This window comes from Diadema antillarum, unplaced genomic scaffold (genome assembly GCF_040938485.1).
Source record: "Diadema antillarum isolate AM-2024a unplaced genomic scaffold, OU_Dant_1.0 seq00001229_RagTag, whole genome shotgun sequence".
Classification (NCBI taxonomy): domain Eukaryota; kingdom Metazoa; phylum Echinodermata; class Echinoidea; order Diadematoida; family Diadematidae; genus Diadema; species Diadema antillarum.
In genome coordinates, this window is record NW_027272017.1 from 303,930 (window position 1) to 322,054 (window position 18,125).

The 18,125-nt window shown below is 41.1% G+C and overlaps 2 protein-coding genes across 2 annotated transcripts in view; one reads left to right on the forward strand and one right to left on the reverse strand.

Moving 5' to 3' along the window:
* The window catches only part of LOC139745015 (uncharacterized), a 41,745-nt gene extending 32,419 nt beyond the window's left edge, over positions 1 to 9,326 (reverse strand). Inside the window, exons 1-2 of the mRNA XM_071655424.1 lie at positions 9,153 to 9,326; positions 666 to 707 (exon numbers count right to left, since the gene is read on the reverse strand). Of these exons, the coding sequence (XP_071511525.1) occupies positions 666 to 707; positions 9,153 to 9,326 (216 nt within the window). The remainder of the gene's footprint in view (positions 1 to 665; positions 708 to 9,152) is intronic.
* A 64-nt stretch (positions 9,327 to 9,390) lies between these two features.
* LOC139745010 (diphthine methyl ester synthase-like) lies at positions 9,391 to 17,881 on the forward strand. Its single transcript, XM_071655418.1, has 6 exons — positions 9,391 to 9,572; positions 13,258 to 13,382; positions 14,507 to 14,615; positions 15,075 to 15,235; positions 15,676 to 15,782; positions 17,628 to 17,881. The coding sequence occupies exons 1-6, from the start codon at positions 9,438 to 9,440 to the stop codon at positions 17,846 to 17,848; spliced, it is 858 nt and encodes a 285-aa protein (XP_071511519.1). The 5' UTR covers positions 9,391 to 9,437; the 3' UTR covers positions 17,849 to 17,881.
* The last annotated feature ends 244 nt before the right edge of the window (positions 17,882 to 18,125 follow it).

Here is an 18,125-nt window from a genome sequence, read left to right on the forward strand (position 1 = left end):
GAACTACAATTTAAATAGCTGTACATTCAAATAAAATAAAAATCATTTAATATAGCACAATTGTACATTAAAAAAAAAGGATGCCAAACCATTCTATACTGCATTATACAAAAAAACCCAACTAAATTCAATCTATGGAAATTAAAATATCTTTGAAATCAAATTGTCTAAATGCATATTATTACATTTTTATAGCATTAATATATCAAAAGTGATTAAAGGGAAGAATAGAATTAAGTCATTCTGCATTCTTTTACAAAAATTGAAAAAGAAAACATTACCTCTATAGTACTCTACCCATATCATATGTCAAATTTGCTGTAATACTGACAATAAATGTTTCTGAGCAGGCTGTCTTAGAATCACTGCTACCATTCTGTTTTTAATTACATTGATATCTAGGAGAGCTACTAAATTCACATTTAGCAGGAAAGCATGCTGCTTATGTATAAAAGTACTACATGCCTTACTTTAGAATGTAATTTAGAATTCATTCATTCTCAGTGTATACACAGCACAAAAAAGCTAGCAATTTACCCACATACATTACAGTGTATGATTATGAAAACAGATGACATGCAGTCTTTAGACTTTGCCAACAGGCCCAAAATAGGAAATGAGTAAAGAAAGGAATGCTTGTGATTTAAACTACCATGGTAACTTACCATAGGGTGATTCTGAGCAGTCCTCAGCAATGATAATGGCAACTGGAAAAAGACAGGGATAACCAATCATCAATTGCCTTTGCAAAAAGAGTTAATAGCATTGTTGATAGACATGTAGACATGTGAACATACATGTCAGCAAGGTTTTTCACGATACTGTATTTAAGCTGTTATTTTTACGAGTGTTTAATTTTCGCAAATTTCGCGAATCATATTTGGATTGCAAATTTAACATGCTAAAATGTTGCCATGCGCTACAGGAATAGTGCATTTACCATAGCGTAGGTGTCAATTCGCGAAAACAACATCTCCTGAAAATGCCTGTGACCTTCAATTACTGTATACGCCGAATATTTCGCTAGGTTTTTATTTTCACAAATTTCACGAGTCAGGTACTATTCACGAAATTGAAGACACACAAAAATATCGACTCTGATCCCGATGTGAATGTGACGTATGCGTGTACTCTTCTCCGTTCAGTTCAGGACTCCACGATCGCGCATTTAACCACTCACGAAATTAGGGAATTTGCGATTCGCGAAAATTTAGACTCAAGAAATATATGGCGTATACAGTAATATAGAGGACAAGATACTGTAAAATGGTGGGGACATTTTTGCACATTTCGTGCAACCAGAAGCTAGACCCTAGCGCAAAAATATAAGCACACAAATATTTCTGCTATACTCCACGATCGCGCATTCAACCACTCACGAAATTATAGGGAATTTGCGATTCGCGAAAATTTAGACTCAAGAAATATATGGCGTATACAGTAATATAGAGGACAAGATACTGTAAAATGGTGTGGACATTTTTGCACATTTCGTGTAACCAGAAGCTAGACCCTAGCACAAAAATATAAGCACACAAATATTTCTGCATACCATATATTCCAGTAGCTGATGTCCTTATTTCGTGGAATTCAAAACATGTAAAATTCATCTTACTCAGCCAAGTGTGAAAAATGACTCGCACAAAAATATCCACTTTTACAATTACAGTAGGTACATCACCCAAGCACTAGATAGTGCTCTCGCGCATGAGCACCAGATATGCACTACGTCTTTACTACGCATTTCCATGAAGAGTTTGCAATATCGTCAATGATAAGTGCATGAATATCTGCCAATTCTATTTGATAGTGCTACCCCTATGCACACACAGCTGCTGTACATTGTCTATGGGACTTACTTTGCGACTGAGCTCTGCAATAGATAAATTCGTCTTGAAAAAAGTCCAGAAAATGATCAGAAAGTACCAGTTTTGGTGAAAATTTCTGTCAAAACTTGTATAGAAATTGGTCTTTCCATAAGAAGACATGGGGAGACAAAGATATGAGCATGTTTTTCAGGAATCTAGTGCTCTCGGAAGCTTACTCCTTGAACACTACGGCAGCCGTTCGCAGCCACAATTTTCTACAAACAGACTGAAGACCACCTTTCATTCATGAAATTGGCCAAAAATTAATAATTGATCGTGCTTGCGAGATTTTTCTGAACGTGCTCCAGACACTTTAACTCTCCCGCTTTCGACGGGAGATCTCCCGATCTCCCGCCGAAAGCCCATTTTTGCAAAATCTCCTGTTCTCCCGCTTGAGATTTAATTTCTCCCGCTCTGGCTCTATGTCTCCTGCTTGATATTATTTCTTACTTATTGCCATCGTTTGCTGAAAAATAAGCCTTAGATAGCACGAGAGAGCATCTAGAACCCTAGAGCTTATAGGGCCCTTAAGTTGGCCTTGGACCCCGGCTGCAAGGAACTTCGCGCTTTGCGCTCGTGATGTGCGATTCGCCCACATCAAGTTGGAGTCTCCATTTGCTACGGGTTTGGAGCGGGAGAATCTCCAGATCAGACGGTGCTTGGGGTTGGAGTCTCTGGTGCTCCCCATTAATCAAAGCACTTATTGTTAATCAGAGCATGCCATAACTTCAACATAAGTGGTAAATTTCTTCTGTGTGCGGTAAAGCGGATGCAAAAATATATTCACCAAATCTGACTTTACACCTAAATTTCTGAGAGTTAATTTTGAGAGTAAATATGGCTTTTATCATTTGATGTACACGACTGATGTGATTTTTTTGGCAACATTTGTCAAGTATGTATTTGCGCTGTTGTAGCTAATTAAAGCATGTTGCCTATGATTTCACCGTTTCCATGAATAAACCACTCTTGTGAATATAAAGGTAAGTGGATTCCCTCAAAGTTCATGGATAAAAAAATGGCGCAAATCAAGTGTGAAATTCAAACTATGCAACTACCTCCACAAGTGTTCCAAAGAGCACAACAGTGGGCTACGTCGCCGAACCTCCAAAATCATTGTCCTGACCCTCCCAAGGTTAGCTTGCATAAGCAGTTCAAAATTATGATAATGGTAAGTAAAGTTGTATAGCAACACATATAGAGTTGTATAATTCCAATTTTTGAAGTTACTAGTCCGTTTATCTGCATAGAATGCATACAGCGTGTACAACTACAGCCACAGTGGCAGCAGTTTCTGAGATCACTTGTGCGTTTACGCGCTATTAATATTTGCATGGCACCTGTGCCAGGATTTGCGATATTCGCCATGGTTCGGCTGCATTGTATGTGCGTTGAATCTGTGTGTATGTGAAAGCAAATCTCTCACACAGCAAAGAGTGTATCGAGTACTGCACTCTCATAGTGCGATGTATACAGCTCTCGTCCGTGCATGGTAGAATCATGGCACGCGTGCTAATCCATTTCATAGGCTGCGCATGGCGGTAGGTCGTGAATTCGAAGCATGGGCATACGATACAGGGTTGAATGATGAGCGCAGGCGTTCGAACGATGGGCGCAGCGCAGGCGTTCAAATCATGCTCGCTAAATTGCTTCCGAAACTTAGGCGGTTTAGGCGGGCAACTTGGTTTACAGTAATTACGAGGTACTGAAGAAAAGAAGGGGAAAAGGAAGGTGAGAGCTTAAAATAAAATGAGGCTCCCCACACCAGGCCAGGCCCCAATCATGGATCATCAGTTTCACACGTATTTTCTTTCTGATAGAGTAAAAGCCCCAATTTTCGGACACTTAAGCGCTTTTGCAATATTTGTTCAACTCAAATAATAATCTACAAAATTATATCTATTGTACGTTGAATATATAAACCTACTTTCTCCCAATATTGATTTTTTTTGAATAAATCATAAAATTTCACAGAATCCCCAAATATTATCGCCTTGTCGATTCCCCAAAATTCGGACAGCCTCTCCAAAATTCGCATAGAAGGCCGCTGAAAAATCCGCGTGCGCCATACCTTGTTGCCGCTAGGATGCATCGGGGACGTTGTGGCGCCCGTTTGTGTCCGAATTTTGGGGACTCTGCACTTGCATTCAGCCCCTGTACATTTATTCACTGTATTGGCATGTACGGAGATTTTGTTTTTCTTTTGTGTTTTTGAGGATACCATTACACTCTGAGTTTATGACAAGCGAAAAATCTCGCAACAGAACAGCGTAATTTTTCAATTTTTAGTCCTTTTTTGGCAACCCCGATTCATTACATGGGACCTAATTCGTGCGCACTTTGGAAAAGTTGCGGCGATTCGATTTCTGCGTTTTTGACGGCAAAATTTGGGATTTTAGATAGGAGGTGACTGAGGCACTTTCCTGTGGTGAACGAGTGTGCCAGTATGTGAAACGATGTGATATGCGTGTTTGTACTTGTGACAGTACAATTTGCTGGCTTGTGATAAGTGGTAAGTGTCCGGATTTTTGGGGCCGGCCGAAAATTGGGGTTCTTACTCTAGAGTAAAACATCCCGTTTGCGGCAGTTTAAGCATGGTTAAGGGTTTTTCCAACTTGCAAACAAATCAGGCAAATTATTTTCAACCATTTCATATATCATAGACAGGATATTCATTAACGCAATTGTTTTCATAAAAGAAATTTACCATTGACAAATGCAGTTTTCATGATTTACCAGGGCAAAACCCGGCACAATTTTCACCGATAAGGGCGATATGTGACGTAGTAGTTCTGCTTGCGGCACGATGTACAATCCCTATGCAATACGGGCGTGCTCCGCGATCTTTAGCTGAACGCCTTCTCATGTCTCGCAAACATTGCGTAAGCACCAATTCCCATTGCGAAAGCACGTGAAAATAGCGGGCGCACATGCATTGGCCGCAAACAAGATCGTAATTCTGGCGGTGTTGTTGATGTCTTTCTCGTGTTTTTCTGAATTTTTTCGATGGTACCATCCACTTTCCGAAAAAAAATGGCGGCCCACATCAGCTCACGAAAGTTCTATTTTATGTGAGGATATGTTTTCAAAATCCATGAACATCGGGAAAACAACAAAAAATCAAGTTTCTTGGACCATTATTTCTGAATTGTTATGTTAAGAAGTACCGAAAAAACTTTTGGGATGCGATATGTTGTCATTTAGGTGAGAAAATTTCACTTTCGTCAGAGACCGTGCCCATTTTATCGGTTGGTTTTTGTTCATTGGTAGTGTGTTAGTATATGTGTAGTGTGCATGTAACAGTGCAATGCTGTGTTTAGCGGTATATTACCAAGTATGTTGTACCTGCTGCGAACGGCTGCATGGGCCATGGCCGCTTATGCACTTGTCAATGTAATGACTCACCCCACTACCCCCGGACATGGGTGCGTCATTTCCTCGTTTGGTCCGTCAAATTTGTGACCCAGGTGTTCGTCATTTTACCAGCTTTGTCCGTCAAATTTTTGACCGAGGGGTGCGTCAAAATCCCATCATTGTCGGTCAAAATTTTGACCGAGGGGTGCGTCATGGTACGTCACTTGGCTATGGAAAATAACACGCATTATTTTGAACCGAGGGGTGCGTCATGGTACGTTACTTGGCTATGGAAAACTGCACGCATTTTTGCACGCTACCGGATACACGTACCGCGAGTGAAATTACAGTGAGCGCTTTCCCGTGGCAAGTGAAAATCAAAGTTGGGAAGCGTTTTGGAATAAGAGGAAAAAATGCTTGCCAGAATCTGGCAAGCAAAGAATTTAAAAGCCACCCTTTCTCCTTACATTTTCCCTCCACAAACCCATGAAATCATGCATACTCAATCTCAAACCAGGGACTGTTCAGCGATGTAACAACTTAGTTCAATCTTTCCTGTCGAAACGGCAGCAGAAGAACTGCCTGCCGCATGCCATTTTCTGCTCGCGGGATAGCCCGACCAGCTGGCCAGACGCGCGCGCGACGCTGTTAGCTGTGCGAATCTCTACGTACCGCGACTAGGCTGTAGTTATGCAGTACTCGAGCGGGAATATGAATGCCGTGGCGTGGTGTGTACCTACCTGCGCGCTGCAGCAGTTGACGCATCCACCGCACTAGCAATGGCCGCGCACACACAGCGCATTCTGCACACATGTGATTGTCATGTATGGATTGCATGCACAGAATACATACTACTGTACGGAATATCGTAGCAGCAGCGTGATGTACGGTGAATGACAATACGGTGCTTACATGGTAAGGGAAACTTGCCGAAACTTTTACAAATTATGTGTACGAACCAAAAGAAAATGAAATTGCTTGAATAAAACGTATGCAAAAATCGTTTCAGTATTTATGGGGGTGCGTCAAATGTACCGAGGATGTCCGTCAAAAAAGTGACCGAGGTGTGCGTCACTTTCAACGTGTTGTCCGTCAAAAAAGTGACTGTGGTGTTCGTCACTTGCAGCGTTATGTCCGTCAAAAAAGTGACTGTGGTGTCCGTCAAAAACCCCGTGTGGTCAGTCAAAAAATGACCATGACGCACCCATGTCCGGGGGTAGTGGGGTGCGTCATTACATTGACAAGTGCATTACTGCCGCAGTTAGACGCCTCTACTTGTCTCTACGACTCTAGATCTAGCGTTAGACCAGTATTAGGGTGTCTGGAGCATTTTTGTAACTTTTGAAATTCTGTGAGAAACGAATTGTGAATTATTTCATATGAAAGAGACTTACATCATTAAGACATATTTCAAATTTCATGGCGAAATGATGTTTCTATCTTGAGAAATTTAACTTTGAAATCACAGCAATATCACCCCCTTTTTTTACGAGCACGCATGAAAATGTGACCCAAATCATGTTTGCAAACAACGCCGAAAAGCTGCATTCGCGTGTGGATCTCCAGCGATCAGATAATGAGCGTACAGCGGTTAGAAAATACGCGTAACAAGCGCAGAAGCCACTCCCCCTATGTCTTGTCATACCCTGTGTGCGCTGCGTGCGTACGTACGTGCTCGGTATTCAGTTTACATTCGATTCACATGTACCGTATTGAGCGCCCTACAACACGTACGAACCCCGCGTATGTATGCAGGCGCAGCTAGCGCAGCCCCGCCGGTAAAGTTCGGGGAGCCGAGCGGAGAGCATCGCGATTGTAGGCCAGGGGAGCCGGCATGGCGAGCATGGTTAGAAGAAATATGCAATCGATTGTCGAGAGCAGGTGCACGCAGCTCGCGTGAAATGCACAAGCTACAACCTCTACAGCCACAGGCTTGGAATTGATGCCACATTACCACTATTCGTACATGCAAAAATGGCCAAATAAGAGTCTTCCGAAATCTTTTCCACGCCCTTTTTGTCGATCGGGTGTTCGTAATACACCGCTGCCGCTACCACCACAGTAACGTTAGCTATAAAGGCCTACTTCGTTCGCACTTGGCTAAGCGGACATGATTGTATTCACAACCGATTTCTCGGCTTAGTGCCAGTGACTCGAGCATTGCGAGTGCACTTTCGAAATATAAATGAACAACGATAAGATCATAACCAATCCACAAGTAAACTAATAGTAGTAGACAGAAATTTAGTAGAGTCTGGTTGTTTTGCAAGACGTACGTGATTTGTGAGCGTGACTGTATTCGATATGTACAGTACAGAGTGCATGCTATGTGATGCGTGTTGTAGGAGCTATCGCAAGCGACAGCCCAGTTTCCTGCCTCGTGATATGCACATCATACACAACACATACACACACAAACGTAGTGACACACACACAGTGGTAGCTCTCTAGCTCTGCTGGCAGCATCTGGCGCGCGCCGCATGCACACGCAATCCATCCCCACACAACCGTAGAGGCCATGTGGTTTTAGACGGCGATGCGTAATCAAATTTACATATGCATTAGCCCCTTCGCGCGAAGTTACTATGGATTCTTGCATACGAAGCCCCGCCTAAAACGTTCGCTGTGACCAAAAAATTATTGCAAGGGGTATCTTCAAGGCGATATCCCCACACCTAGGCGTGGAGCTAGCGAAAAACTAGCGGCACCATGGGATTCAGCATGTCCTCAACTACTAGTATGTCTCACGGCAATACAAATACCGAAGCAGACGCTGAGATATGGGGATAGATGTGCTTCTATCGATTTTTACATCAATTTATCGTCGGATTCATGTACCGCCGTTCTGATAGGATATGGAGAAAAACTTCCTCTTTCATATGATACCAAATTTGTTAGGATTCGTTAATGGCATGGTCTGGGGATTTGGCAATAAAGGCGAAATTTTGCTCAAAAATGCTGGGTCAAAACGGCGTAGGCGCGCGGCTCCATTGCATTCTATGGGACTTGCGTGTTATGAGATAGTGGCGCGTTTTGGTCGAGGGTTAGCAGTGCGCGATCAGACACCCTACCAGTATTTCTATTTGTACAAATCTACAATAGAATTCTACGAATAGATTTTTTTTTACAAAAACAAACAAAAAATACTATGCTATATATTCTTCCTACCACAACAAAAGAGCATATAACACTCAGTATAACTAGACATTTATGATAGATCTACATTGATAGTCACTCTATGCCATGAAAAGTAATCGATTAAAAACAACTTTGTACTAACATAATATCTAACACGTGGGACTGTTATATTACCTGGCCTTCATAGACATAGTAAACAAGACGCCAGAACGGAGTGTAATTAAAGGTAATAAAGGCTAAGATCAAGTAATATTTCAAAGAATTTTGATCTTTCATCCATGCAATATCCATAGACTACTACCAAACAAATTTCGGACAAAATATCAACGTAATCTCACCATGGTTTCTACTTCTTTTATTTCTCGAAGTGCGCCGGAGTTTGCTCAACGTTTACCTATTAATTTCATATCAATTGCACAATTTAAATCTTACATATTTTTATAAGTAACTTTGATGTTTTAAAACAAAATGAATATAGAATTGATTTGATTTTGTGAGAAAATCAAGTGACAAAGCATTAATATTGGATATTCATTCAAGGTCAAAGAAACTATAGTATGAACGAGGCTCTAGTTGAGCGCTGTGGAACTGCACAATTTTTGCTCTTTTCTAAACCCGTGGCACGTTGACAAATTAGTTTAGCGTTTCGATTTCTACATGTCTCTCAGCATAAAAAAGACATATATTAGCATTGGCTTTACCTTCCAATAGAAACGAGATGTACTGAATTTTAAGATTGAGGATTCAGATCACTTTCATCGTTTCTAGCATTCCCCTTCAAGAGAAGCAGACGATGCTCATCCAGCATCTCTGCGACTCTGGCGTGCATCCTGATCCTGACTCTGCCTTCTCCGCTCCGACGATCCGTGCGAGCGCGCTCTTCATCAGCTGCGCACAGTGCCGTATAAGAGGCTGCCGTGCTGAGCGGCGGCCAAGGCATGCAAACAGCAAGGCGGCTAAGGCCATGCGGTCCCAAGTTACCATTGACACGCACACACATGGTACGTAAGCACAAACTTTGACAGGCAGAGGGAGTGACAGTTTTACGCGAAGTTGGGACGACATTCTGTCAGAAAAATGTTGTATTTCATAGGTTTAGGGCTAGGTGACGCTAAAGACATCACCGTCAAAGGCTTAGAGGCCGTCAGAAGAGCTAAACGAGTGTATTTAGAAGCGTATACTTCAGTTCTGAGCGTCGGAAAGGACGCGTTGGTATGTCGTACATTTTTGTTTTAATCTGCATCTGTTCTGTAACAGAGCATAGTTAGTGTTTGAGTGAGTGGGTTTGGGGGTATTGAAAGTTCATACTGTAATTAGTGTTAACGCTAGTGTTGAGTGTAAAGTACATCTCTACACAATGTGATGTAAAAACTAAAACTATACACTGATAAGGAAGGCAAGTGTAACACTAACAGGTAGAAGGGAACTACTAGTAGTACGTAGTACCATCACCAGGGCTGCCAACACTGGAAACTAGTTGAGAGTGAGACTCCCATATAGACCAATGCTATAGTAATCTCGTATAAATTAGGAGTCGAAATGAGTGAGATCAATAGAAATGCATGCAAATGAAATCAAGTTTTTAGACTTAGAGTGAGCTTGTGAGGAAGGACCAAAATGCGTGATTCTCACGCTCAATGTGTGAGAGTTGGCAGCCCTGTGGCTGTGGCCCCTGCGCTGCAGTACAGTCCAGGGACCAGGGTACTAACAGAATTAGAAGTACAGGAGTAGAGGTAGAGTGGTCTAGATTCCATAAAAAGACTATAAATTTATAAAACTTCAAAGCGAAATTGGCCCCGCCACACTGCGCGTGCTTTTGTGCATTTACCAACGTTTAGTAACCAAGGTTAGAATCTATAACTGCAGAGATGCCAAGTTCAAAAAGCTTTATGAGTGAGATTTTTATGACTCGGCGCTCGCGCGCATGCGCACGCGAATGAGGAGGGTGTCCCCCTCCCATGGTAGGGAGCTTTTTTGAATTATTAGCTCTTGATGATGTGATCTGGTGCATACTTAAGTGACTGTTCTTTACTAATTTTGAAAGGCAAAAGGGAAATATACCTTCAATTGCAACTATCACTCTAATCCTTTGAGCTATGCTTCTTATTTTTGGCCCAAATTGCAGACTTCACCAGATGCGTGAGAAAAATGGGTGCCATGAAAAATGGGTGCCATGATCGTGAGACAGACCCTAAATACTTGAGTCTCGCGCAGAATGCGTGAGACTTGGTAGCTCTGTAACTGAGACCAGCCCAAACGCGAATGAAGCGTCTGTATGAAGGAGCCAAAGTGAACAAAGCAAAGGCCAAGAGTTTACCTCTGCCAAGGGAGGAGGTTACGTTGTCGTTACCGTTTGGTTCGCTCCTTTGTCTGTGTGCACAATAACTTAACAAGTAGTAAACGGATTGGGATGAAACTTGCAGGAAAGGTTGAGAATGACACAAGTAACAAACGATTAACTTTTGGTAGTGATCCGATAATTTTGGGGGAATTTATGAAGGATTTTGATATTTTTTCAGGTAGGGTCAATGAACTTCGGAGTTCAGGCTGCGCGTACTTGAGGTTTGCATGCGCGCACTAAAGTGCGTACTGCTAGTTTCTGCTAGGGCGAGGCGCGCTGCCCTGCTAAGGGGTTTATGACGTAACAAAGGCTTCTATATTGGGAAATCGGGCATTTTTATGCCTCCGCCACGAAGTGGTGCCGGAGGCATTATGTTTTCGGGTTGTCCGTCCGTCCGTCCGTCCTTCCGTCCGTCCGTCCTTCCGTCCGTCCGTAATGAATTTTGTGGACAGGGTAACTACCAAAACCTTTTGAGATATCCTAATGAAACTTGGCATGTATGTGTATTAGGGGGTGAAGTTGTGCCTATCAACTTTTGGGTGCACATGCTCAAGGTCAAAGGTCAAAAGGTCAAGGTCAAATGCTTAAAATTTTACTCTTTCCCCCATATCTATGCAATGCCTGAAGATATTTTCTTGAAACTTAGTGTATACATGTACTACCCAATTAAGATTCTCTGGTGAAAGTTTGGGGTCATGAGGTCAAAAGGTCAAAGGTCAAAAGGTCAAGTAAATTGTTAAAATTTCACTGTTTTCTCTGTATCTTGGAAATTGTTCAAGGTATCTTCATGGAACATAGTATATATGCATCTACTGACTAGCAGTGGTTATCTAAGGAATTTAGGGTTCATGGGGTCAAAGGTCAGGGGTCAAAGGTCAAGGGCAATACTTCAAAATTTCACTATTTTCCTTATATTTATGCAATGCCAGCAGGATTATTTTTTTTTTTTAACTTGATGTATGCATGTATAACCCAATAGAGATTCTCTGGGATTTTTTTTTTGCCAAGAAGGTCAAAGGTCAAAAGGTCAAAGATCAAGTGAAAGTGCTGAACTTACTTCTTTCTCCATATCTCGGAAGTGGCTCAAGTAATCTTGAAACTTAGTACATGTTGAATTTATGTATGTTCTGCCTGACAGTGATTCTCTTATAAATCAAAGGCCAGATGAAAATAATAACAATTTACTGTTCAATACAGAAATTGCACTTTTTCTCCATACCTTGAAAATTACTCAGTGCATAAACTTATGAAATGGTCAAAGTCAAGTTAAAGTTCTTAAATCCCCAAATACATGCTCTCCTATTCATCCAATTAAACATAGGTCAAGGAAGATAAACATTCAATACATTTGTGACAAACATGTCATTTTAATATTTTGCCAATTTTGTGAAAATGTAATCACACATTGTCCACATGTACTATAGACCTATTAAGAGAATCATGCATTATGGCGGAGGCATACCAGTCGCCATAGCGACATTTCTAGTTTTTTGTTGTTGTTGCACATATAGGATCCTACCTATGGGTGGAAATCACTGATCTCTGTGGAAGAGCCCAAAGAGCCTTTCCCCAGTGGTGGAGAGGAGAAAAAAAAAATCTCTTTGGGAAGAGCAAGATCATAGGTAGGCGGAAGTCTGCGCTCTCAGACTCAGAGTGCTTTTTCTAGTTAACTTTGTTTTCCTGCACAAACTTGCAAATCTACTCAGAACTAGTCCAGCAGTAGCCTGACCAGCCAGATGCTGTGCGAAGCACGGGGTCGCGACACTTGTGTACAGCGACAGGGCTGTGTATATACAAATGTAGTTACTAGTCCAGTAGTCGGGCTAGATGCAAGTTGCGTGGTGGTATAAATCTCCTCGTCTGCAGGAAAAATTAAATTTATTATTTAAAAAAAAAAGATGGTGCCTCATGTTTGTAATTCTTGTTCTGTTAAGCACTAGACAGTTCTACATGATCATGTAAAGATCTAATTGTGTACACTCAGATTAACATCACCTCCCTACTTTATCCTTCAGCTTCACAGAAGAGGTGGACCATCCTTGGAGCTTTCTGATAATCACTGGCCCTACCTCGCCTTTTTGTTTGCTCTTACTTATGCTTTAACCGCCCCCCTTATCTGTTTAGCTCCCTGCCTTTGACACCTAACCAACCCCTTTTTGTTTTCTTTGTTCTGCTAGCTGCGTCCCCAGCCTTCCCTACAGTATACTGACAACTGTATGTAATGTTGTATGTAGTCCATATTAGTGTCTGCTTACCCTTTTTGTTTGTCATTTACCCCTGACAAAGATTCTATTAGGATCAAAAGCTCAGGCCCCTTTTGACTTTTTTTTTTTTTAATTTCACTCGGTCCCTACTATATAATGGATAAGCAGTTAGTTTTCAGCAACTTTTTGGCTACATTTGATACATAACTAAACTATAGAGTTTACAGAGATACTTCATAGATAAGTCAAGTCTACACCTTTCAGTAGTGAGGGAGTTTTCACCATTCTGCAAAGTATCGTTTAAAATGGCTTCCACATTACCTTGATTACCATTTGCATTTTCCTTTTGTAGGAGAAGTATTATGGAAGGGAGATCATACTGGCAGACAGAGATCTTGTCGAGCAGGGGGCAGATGAAATATTCCAGGATGCAAAGTCTGAAGACATCGCCTTTCTTGTAGTCGGTGATCCCTTTGGGTGAGTTATGTGAAGGTGAGAATAGTGACTACAAGGGTAGGTGAGAATAGTGACTGCAAGGGTACTAGGTGAGAATAGTGACTGCAAGGTTAGGTGAGAATAGTGACTGCAAGGGTAGGGAGAAGGAGGATGTAAAGGAGACTGAATGTACAGTATGTCCACAAAAAAAAAAATAAAAAAATACAATTTTTGCATTGAAATTCTTCCAATATGATTAGACTGGCTAAATTAGGTTCCTAAAATATTACATCTGAGCTATATTTTGCAGAAAACCCCATTCAATTTGGTTAAGTTGTCACAGAGAACTGTGGATCTTTGTAAAGCATGTCATGGATCTGATTCTTCTAAATTCAGCTCTCAAGGATGCTCTTGGTAGTGCATAATGTGTGAACACAATGGACATAACCTGGAGTGAAGGGGTTTCTGACATGCTCTACAAAACTCCTCGTTTCTATTTGACCACTAGAGCAAATTGGATTGGGTTTTCAATATGGGAAGTAAGTTATATTTTCATACCCTGAAATTGTATTTGGATTGATTCACTATTTCTAAAGTTACTATTGCGGAGGGTCCCGTTGTAATTTTTTTTCTGACATACATTGTATGGTAAAGTAGGTTTGCTTTATGTTTTCAGTCCTGCGAATATACAAATGTTGTTTTGCAGTGCAGGTGTTGTAGTCATACATGGTCAGAAGATTTAGATTAGTGATGGTGTTTGAGAAATCCAGGTATTGCTGTCATTAAAAATGAATGGGTAGGAATATGCATTATGTTCAGGAATGGCATAGTGGAAATAGTGTTACAACCACAAAGGTACAATTTTCCCGAAAGTAGTGCACACTTGTTAATGTGTCTGGACAGCTCAATTCCTTCATGGCTTTAACATTATTACATGGTATATTATGTATACAACAGGATGGTAAGGTCCGTTTTCTGTTTGATTGTTTCTGATTTTTTTTTTTTTTTTGAGTCTTTGAAGTTAGCGTATTAAAGATACAGCGTAGTTGCAAAATATTCATGTAAAGAAATTGTACACAGCTGTTAACTAAGTATTGTGTTTCATACCACATAATGCTCCTGTGTTGTGCTTCATTGGTTCTGACCACCCTCTCTTTCTCGCACAGAGCAACAACTCACACAGACTTGGTGCTAAGGGCCAGGGAAGAAGGACTAGATTATAAAGTCATCCACAATGCTTCCATCATGAATGCAATAGGCTGCTGTGGTCTTCAGGTGAGTAACACATACCACATTTAGAAAGAATTGGCTCTTAGTATAACCTTTATGTGTCAGATTCAGAGCTTTCTGAGCTTTCTGAGCTTTCTTCATTTCTACCTTTGATTTGATTGTCAATTTAGAGAATACACTCTTAGGATTCTGCTTCAAGATGAAAATCTTGGTGATGACACACAAGACTTCATTATATAATGCCTTCCAATTATAACTTGTTGGGAAAATGCAGTCTGGTATTATTGATGTCTAATTTGAAGGAAGGATTAAGAGAGAGAGAGACTTGTAAGTAATGTGAAGTGGAAATAATCCCTTGTTGATTACAAACAACATACAACTGTAATCAATAGATGAAGGATGTGTGGATGGATAGAGAGAGAAAGGTAGATGGATAGATGGATGAATACTGAAAGAGATAATGAAAGACTTCTCACCATGTGAATATCTAATCTCTTTCAACAGCTGTACAACTATGGTGAGACAGTTTCCATCGTGTTCTGGACGGACACGTGGAAGCCAGAGAGTTACTATGACAAGATTGCAGCGAACAGAGCCCGGGGTCTGCACACGCTATGTCTGCTTGATATCAAGATGAAGGAACAAACCATTGAGAATCTTATCAAGTAAGTCCATCAACCAAGAGCTTACTCCTTATAGCGTTAAAAGAGGATTTTCATGTTAACGGGAACATAAATGTAACATATTTCCACCTCGGTATAGAAGTCTGTATAGTTCAAAAGTGTTGGTTCCATTATTTTTAATGTCAGTTTTGTGTTTGTCAATTCCTTTTTTTAATCAAAATTGCAGCGTAGCAAAGTAATTTCACCACAATCACATAGAAACATGGTTCTATTTTAAGCACCATCCTCCATGGCTCATGTACATGTAGAATTGATACCAAGCACCAAGTTACTTTCACTCTCCACCCCAATTTTGTTTGCAGAGTGTTGTTTTTATCATCACTGTTGCTGGTATCATTGTTTTCATCATAATCGGAGATCTCAGTGGCATAGTTGTTGCTGGAAAGCTATTACTTAATTCTTTCAATTGCTTCCATCCGCAGAGGTCGTAAAATCTATGAACCTCCCCGATTCCTGACGGTACCTCAAGCAGCGACTCAACTCCTTGAAATCCTTGACAACAGAAAAGAGCGAGGTGAAGACTGTGCAGGTAGGGTACCGTCAATTCCAACACATTCTTTCAATTACCAAAGTCAGTTCACCTCTGTTTAATTTCAACTTTTCTAGTTTGTGTTTTGTCCTGTTTTTAAGATATGCTCTTCATTGCTGTGTAGGGTAATGGCTGGACATTTCTTTGGCATTTGAATTATTACAAATAATCTTTGTGATGGAAGAGTGAACAAGTAGAAAGACACAAGTTAACCTGTCAGACTTACAACAAATATAATTGCTGGTGATTCTTGATGCTTACATCACATGTAGAGTGTCCAATGAAACTGCTTTGAAGCTCACTTCAGGTACCTCTTAAAAACAAAATTAAAATGTGCATGTCATTTTTGTCGAGCCCACTGGAGGTGAGGGGAGACTAAGGGATTGTCTGCGGCATCTGTCCGTCCGTCGTCCGTCCGTCCGTCCGTCGTCTGTCCGTAACGCTACAAAAACTTCAATAACTCTTTACTCTGGGCTTCAATTGCATTCAAACTTCGAGGGAAGAGGGGTCATACAAAGTTTCACATTTTACCATACATGAAGGTCACCTCAAGGTCAAAGCTCACAGGCAGGGGTCAATGAACTTTAGGGCCCAATGTTAAGTTTTTATGGCGCGTTTCTATTATGGGTCATAACTTTTGATCCATAACTCCATTTGTGACTTAACTTGGATGGTAGATGTCCCTTGGGGAGTAGATGATCACCACAAGGTCAAAGGTCACAAGCAGGGGTCAACGAACTTCTAGAGCTCAGTGTTAAGTTTTTATGTGGCGTTTCTATTATGGGTCATAACTTTTGATCCATAACTCCATTTGTGACTAAAATTGGATGGTAGATGTCCTTTAGGGAGTGGATGATCACCACAAGGTCAAAGGTCTCAGGCAGGGGTCAACGAACTTTAAGAGCCCAATGTTAAATTTTTATGGCGCATTTCTATTATGGGTCATAGGTCTGTTTGTGACTAAACTTGGATGGTAGATGTCCCTTGGGGAGTGGATGATCACCACAAGGTCAAAGGTCACAAGCAGGGGTCAACAAACTTTTAGAGCCCAATGTTAAGTTTTTATGGCGCGTTTCTATTATGGGTCATAACTTTTGATCCATAACTCCATTTGTGACTAAACTTGAATGGTAGATGTCCCTTGGGGAGTGGATGGTCACCACAAGGTCAATGGTCACAAGCATGGGTCAACGAACTTTTAGAGCCCAATGTTAAGTTTTTATTGTGCATTTCTATTATGGGTCATAACTTTTGATCCATAGGACCGTTTGTGACCAAACTTGGATGGTAGATGTCCCTTGGGGAGTGGATGGTCATCACAAGGTCAAAGGTCACAGGCAGGAGTCAACGAACTTTAAGGGCCCCATGTTAAGTTTTTATGGCACGTTTCCTTTTTTTGCCGTAAATTTTTACCTTTTTATATCTCTTTTATGTGTTATATCTCTTTTTTTTTTAGCTGTTATATATCCCATTCGTGTACAATTTTTTGTACGCGAATGGGCGAGACACATTATGGCTCTTGCCTTGTCTTCTATTATTGTTTAAATAGTTTCAAAATTGTCTTAGCATCGCAGTCCAGTAAAACATGTGCTAGTCTATCACTGGATATTAATCAAGTACAAAAATTTTTGCAAATTGCCACTGGCATTAAGGGCATTGTAGTGTAGACAATAACTTTTGCTTCCTTTTGATTTTGTGAATCTTGGCTCCTCAAGAAATTTTTGAAAATTCTCGTTTTATAATAATTGGCTTTTTCCCGTGTGTCGCCTGTCAAACATATTCTGTTTTGAGTCTCTAAGGACAATATGAACGTAAACGATATGTTGCTATGTTGTGTGTTTGCAGCCTACTCAGAGGATACTATATGTGTAGGCGTGGCAAGGGTGGGGTCGGACACCCAGCAGCTGGCTGCCGGGACCCTGAGAGAGATGACCTCTGTTGACCTGGGTGACCCCCTCCATTCACTGGTCATCGCTGGACACATGCACCCCCTGGAGCTCCAGATGCTGAGACAGTTTGCGGTCACCCCCGCGACCTTTGACACCCTGATAGCAGAGAGCAGGTAGCACCAAGATGGTGCCAATATTGGATCCAGGTTTAGGAGGAGAGACAATGAGATGCACTTGCTCTTACTAGCAAGTTTCCATGGAGACATGGAAACATGAATGCTCGATGCCGAATATTGCTGTACTACTTCTTCAAAAGCATTCCTGCAATACTGTTGTCATTTTGAAATCACAGTCCTGTAAGTGGCATTTATACTGTTGATTGAGTGGGGAGTGATTATGACGATAAAGGTGAAAACAAATCAGTCCGAGCATAGTGAAACAAGATCTTGTTTGG

Coding starts and splice junctions, on each gene's coding strand:
- LOC139745010 (XM_071655418.1), top strand. CDS start 9,438: ATGTTGTATTTCATAGGTTTAGGGCTAGGTGACGCTAAAGACATCACC. Junction 9,573..13,257: donor GCGTCGGAAAGGACGCGTTG/GTATGTCGTACA, acceptor TTCCTTTTGTAG/GAGAAGTATTATGGAAGGGA. Junction 14,616..15,074: donor TAGGCTGCTGTGGTCTTCAG/GTGAGTAACACA, acceptor CTCTTTCAACAG/CTGTACAACTATGGTGAGAC.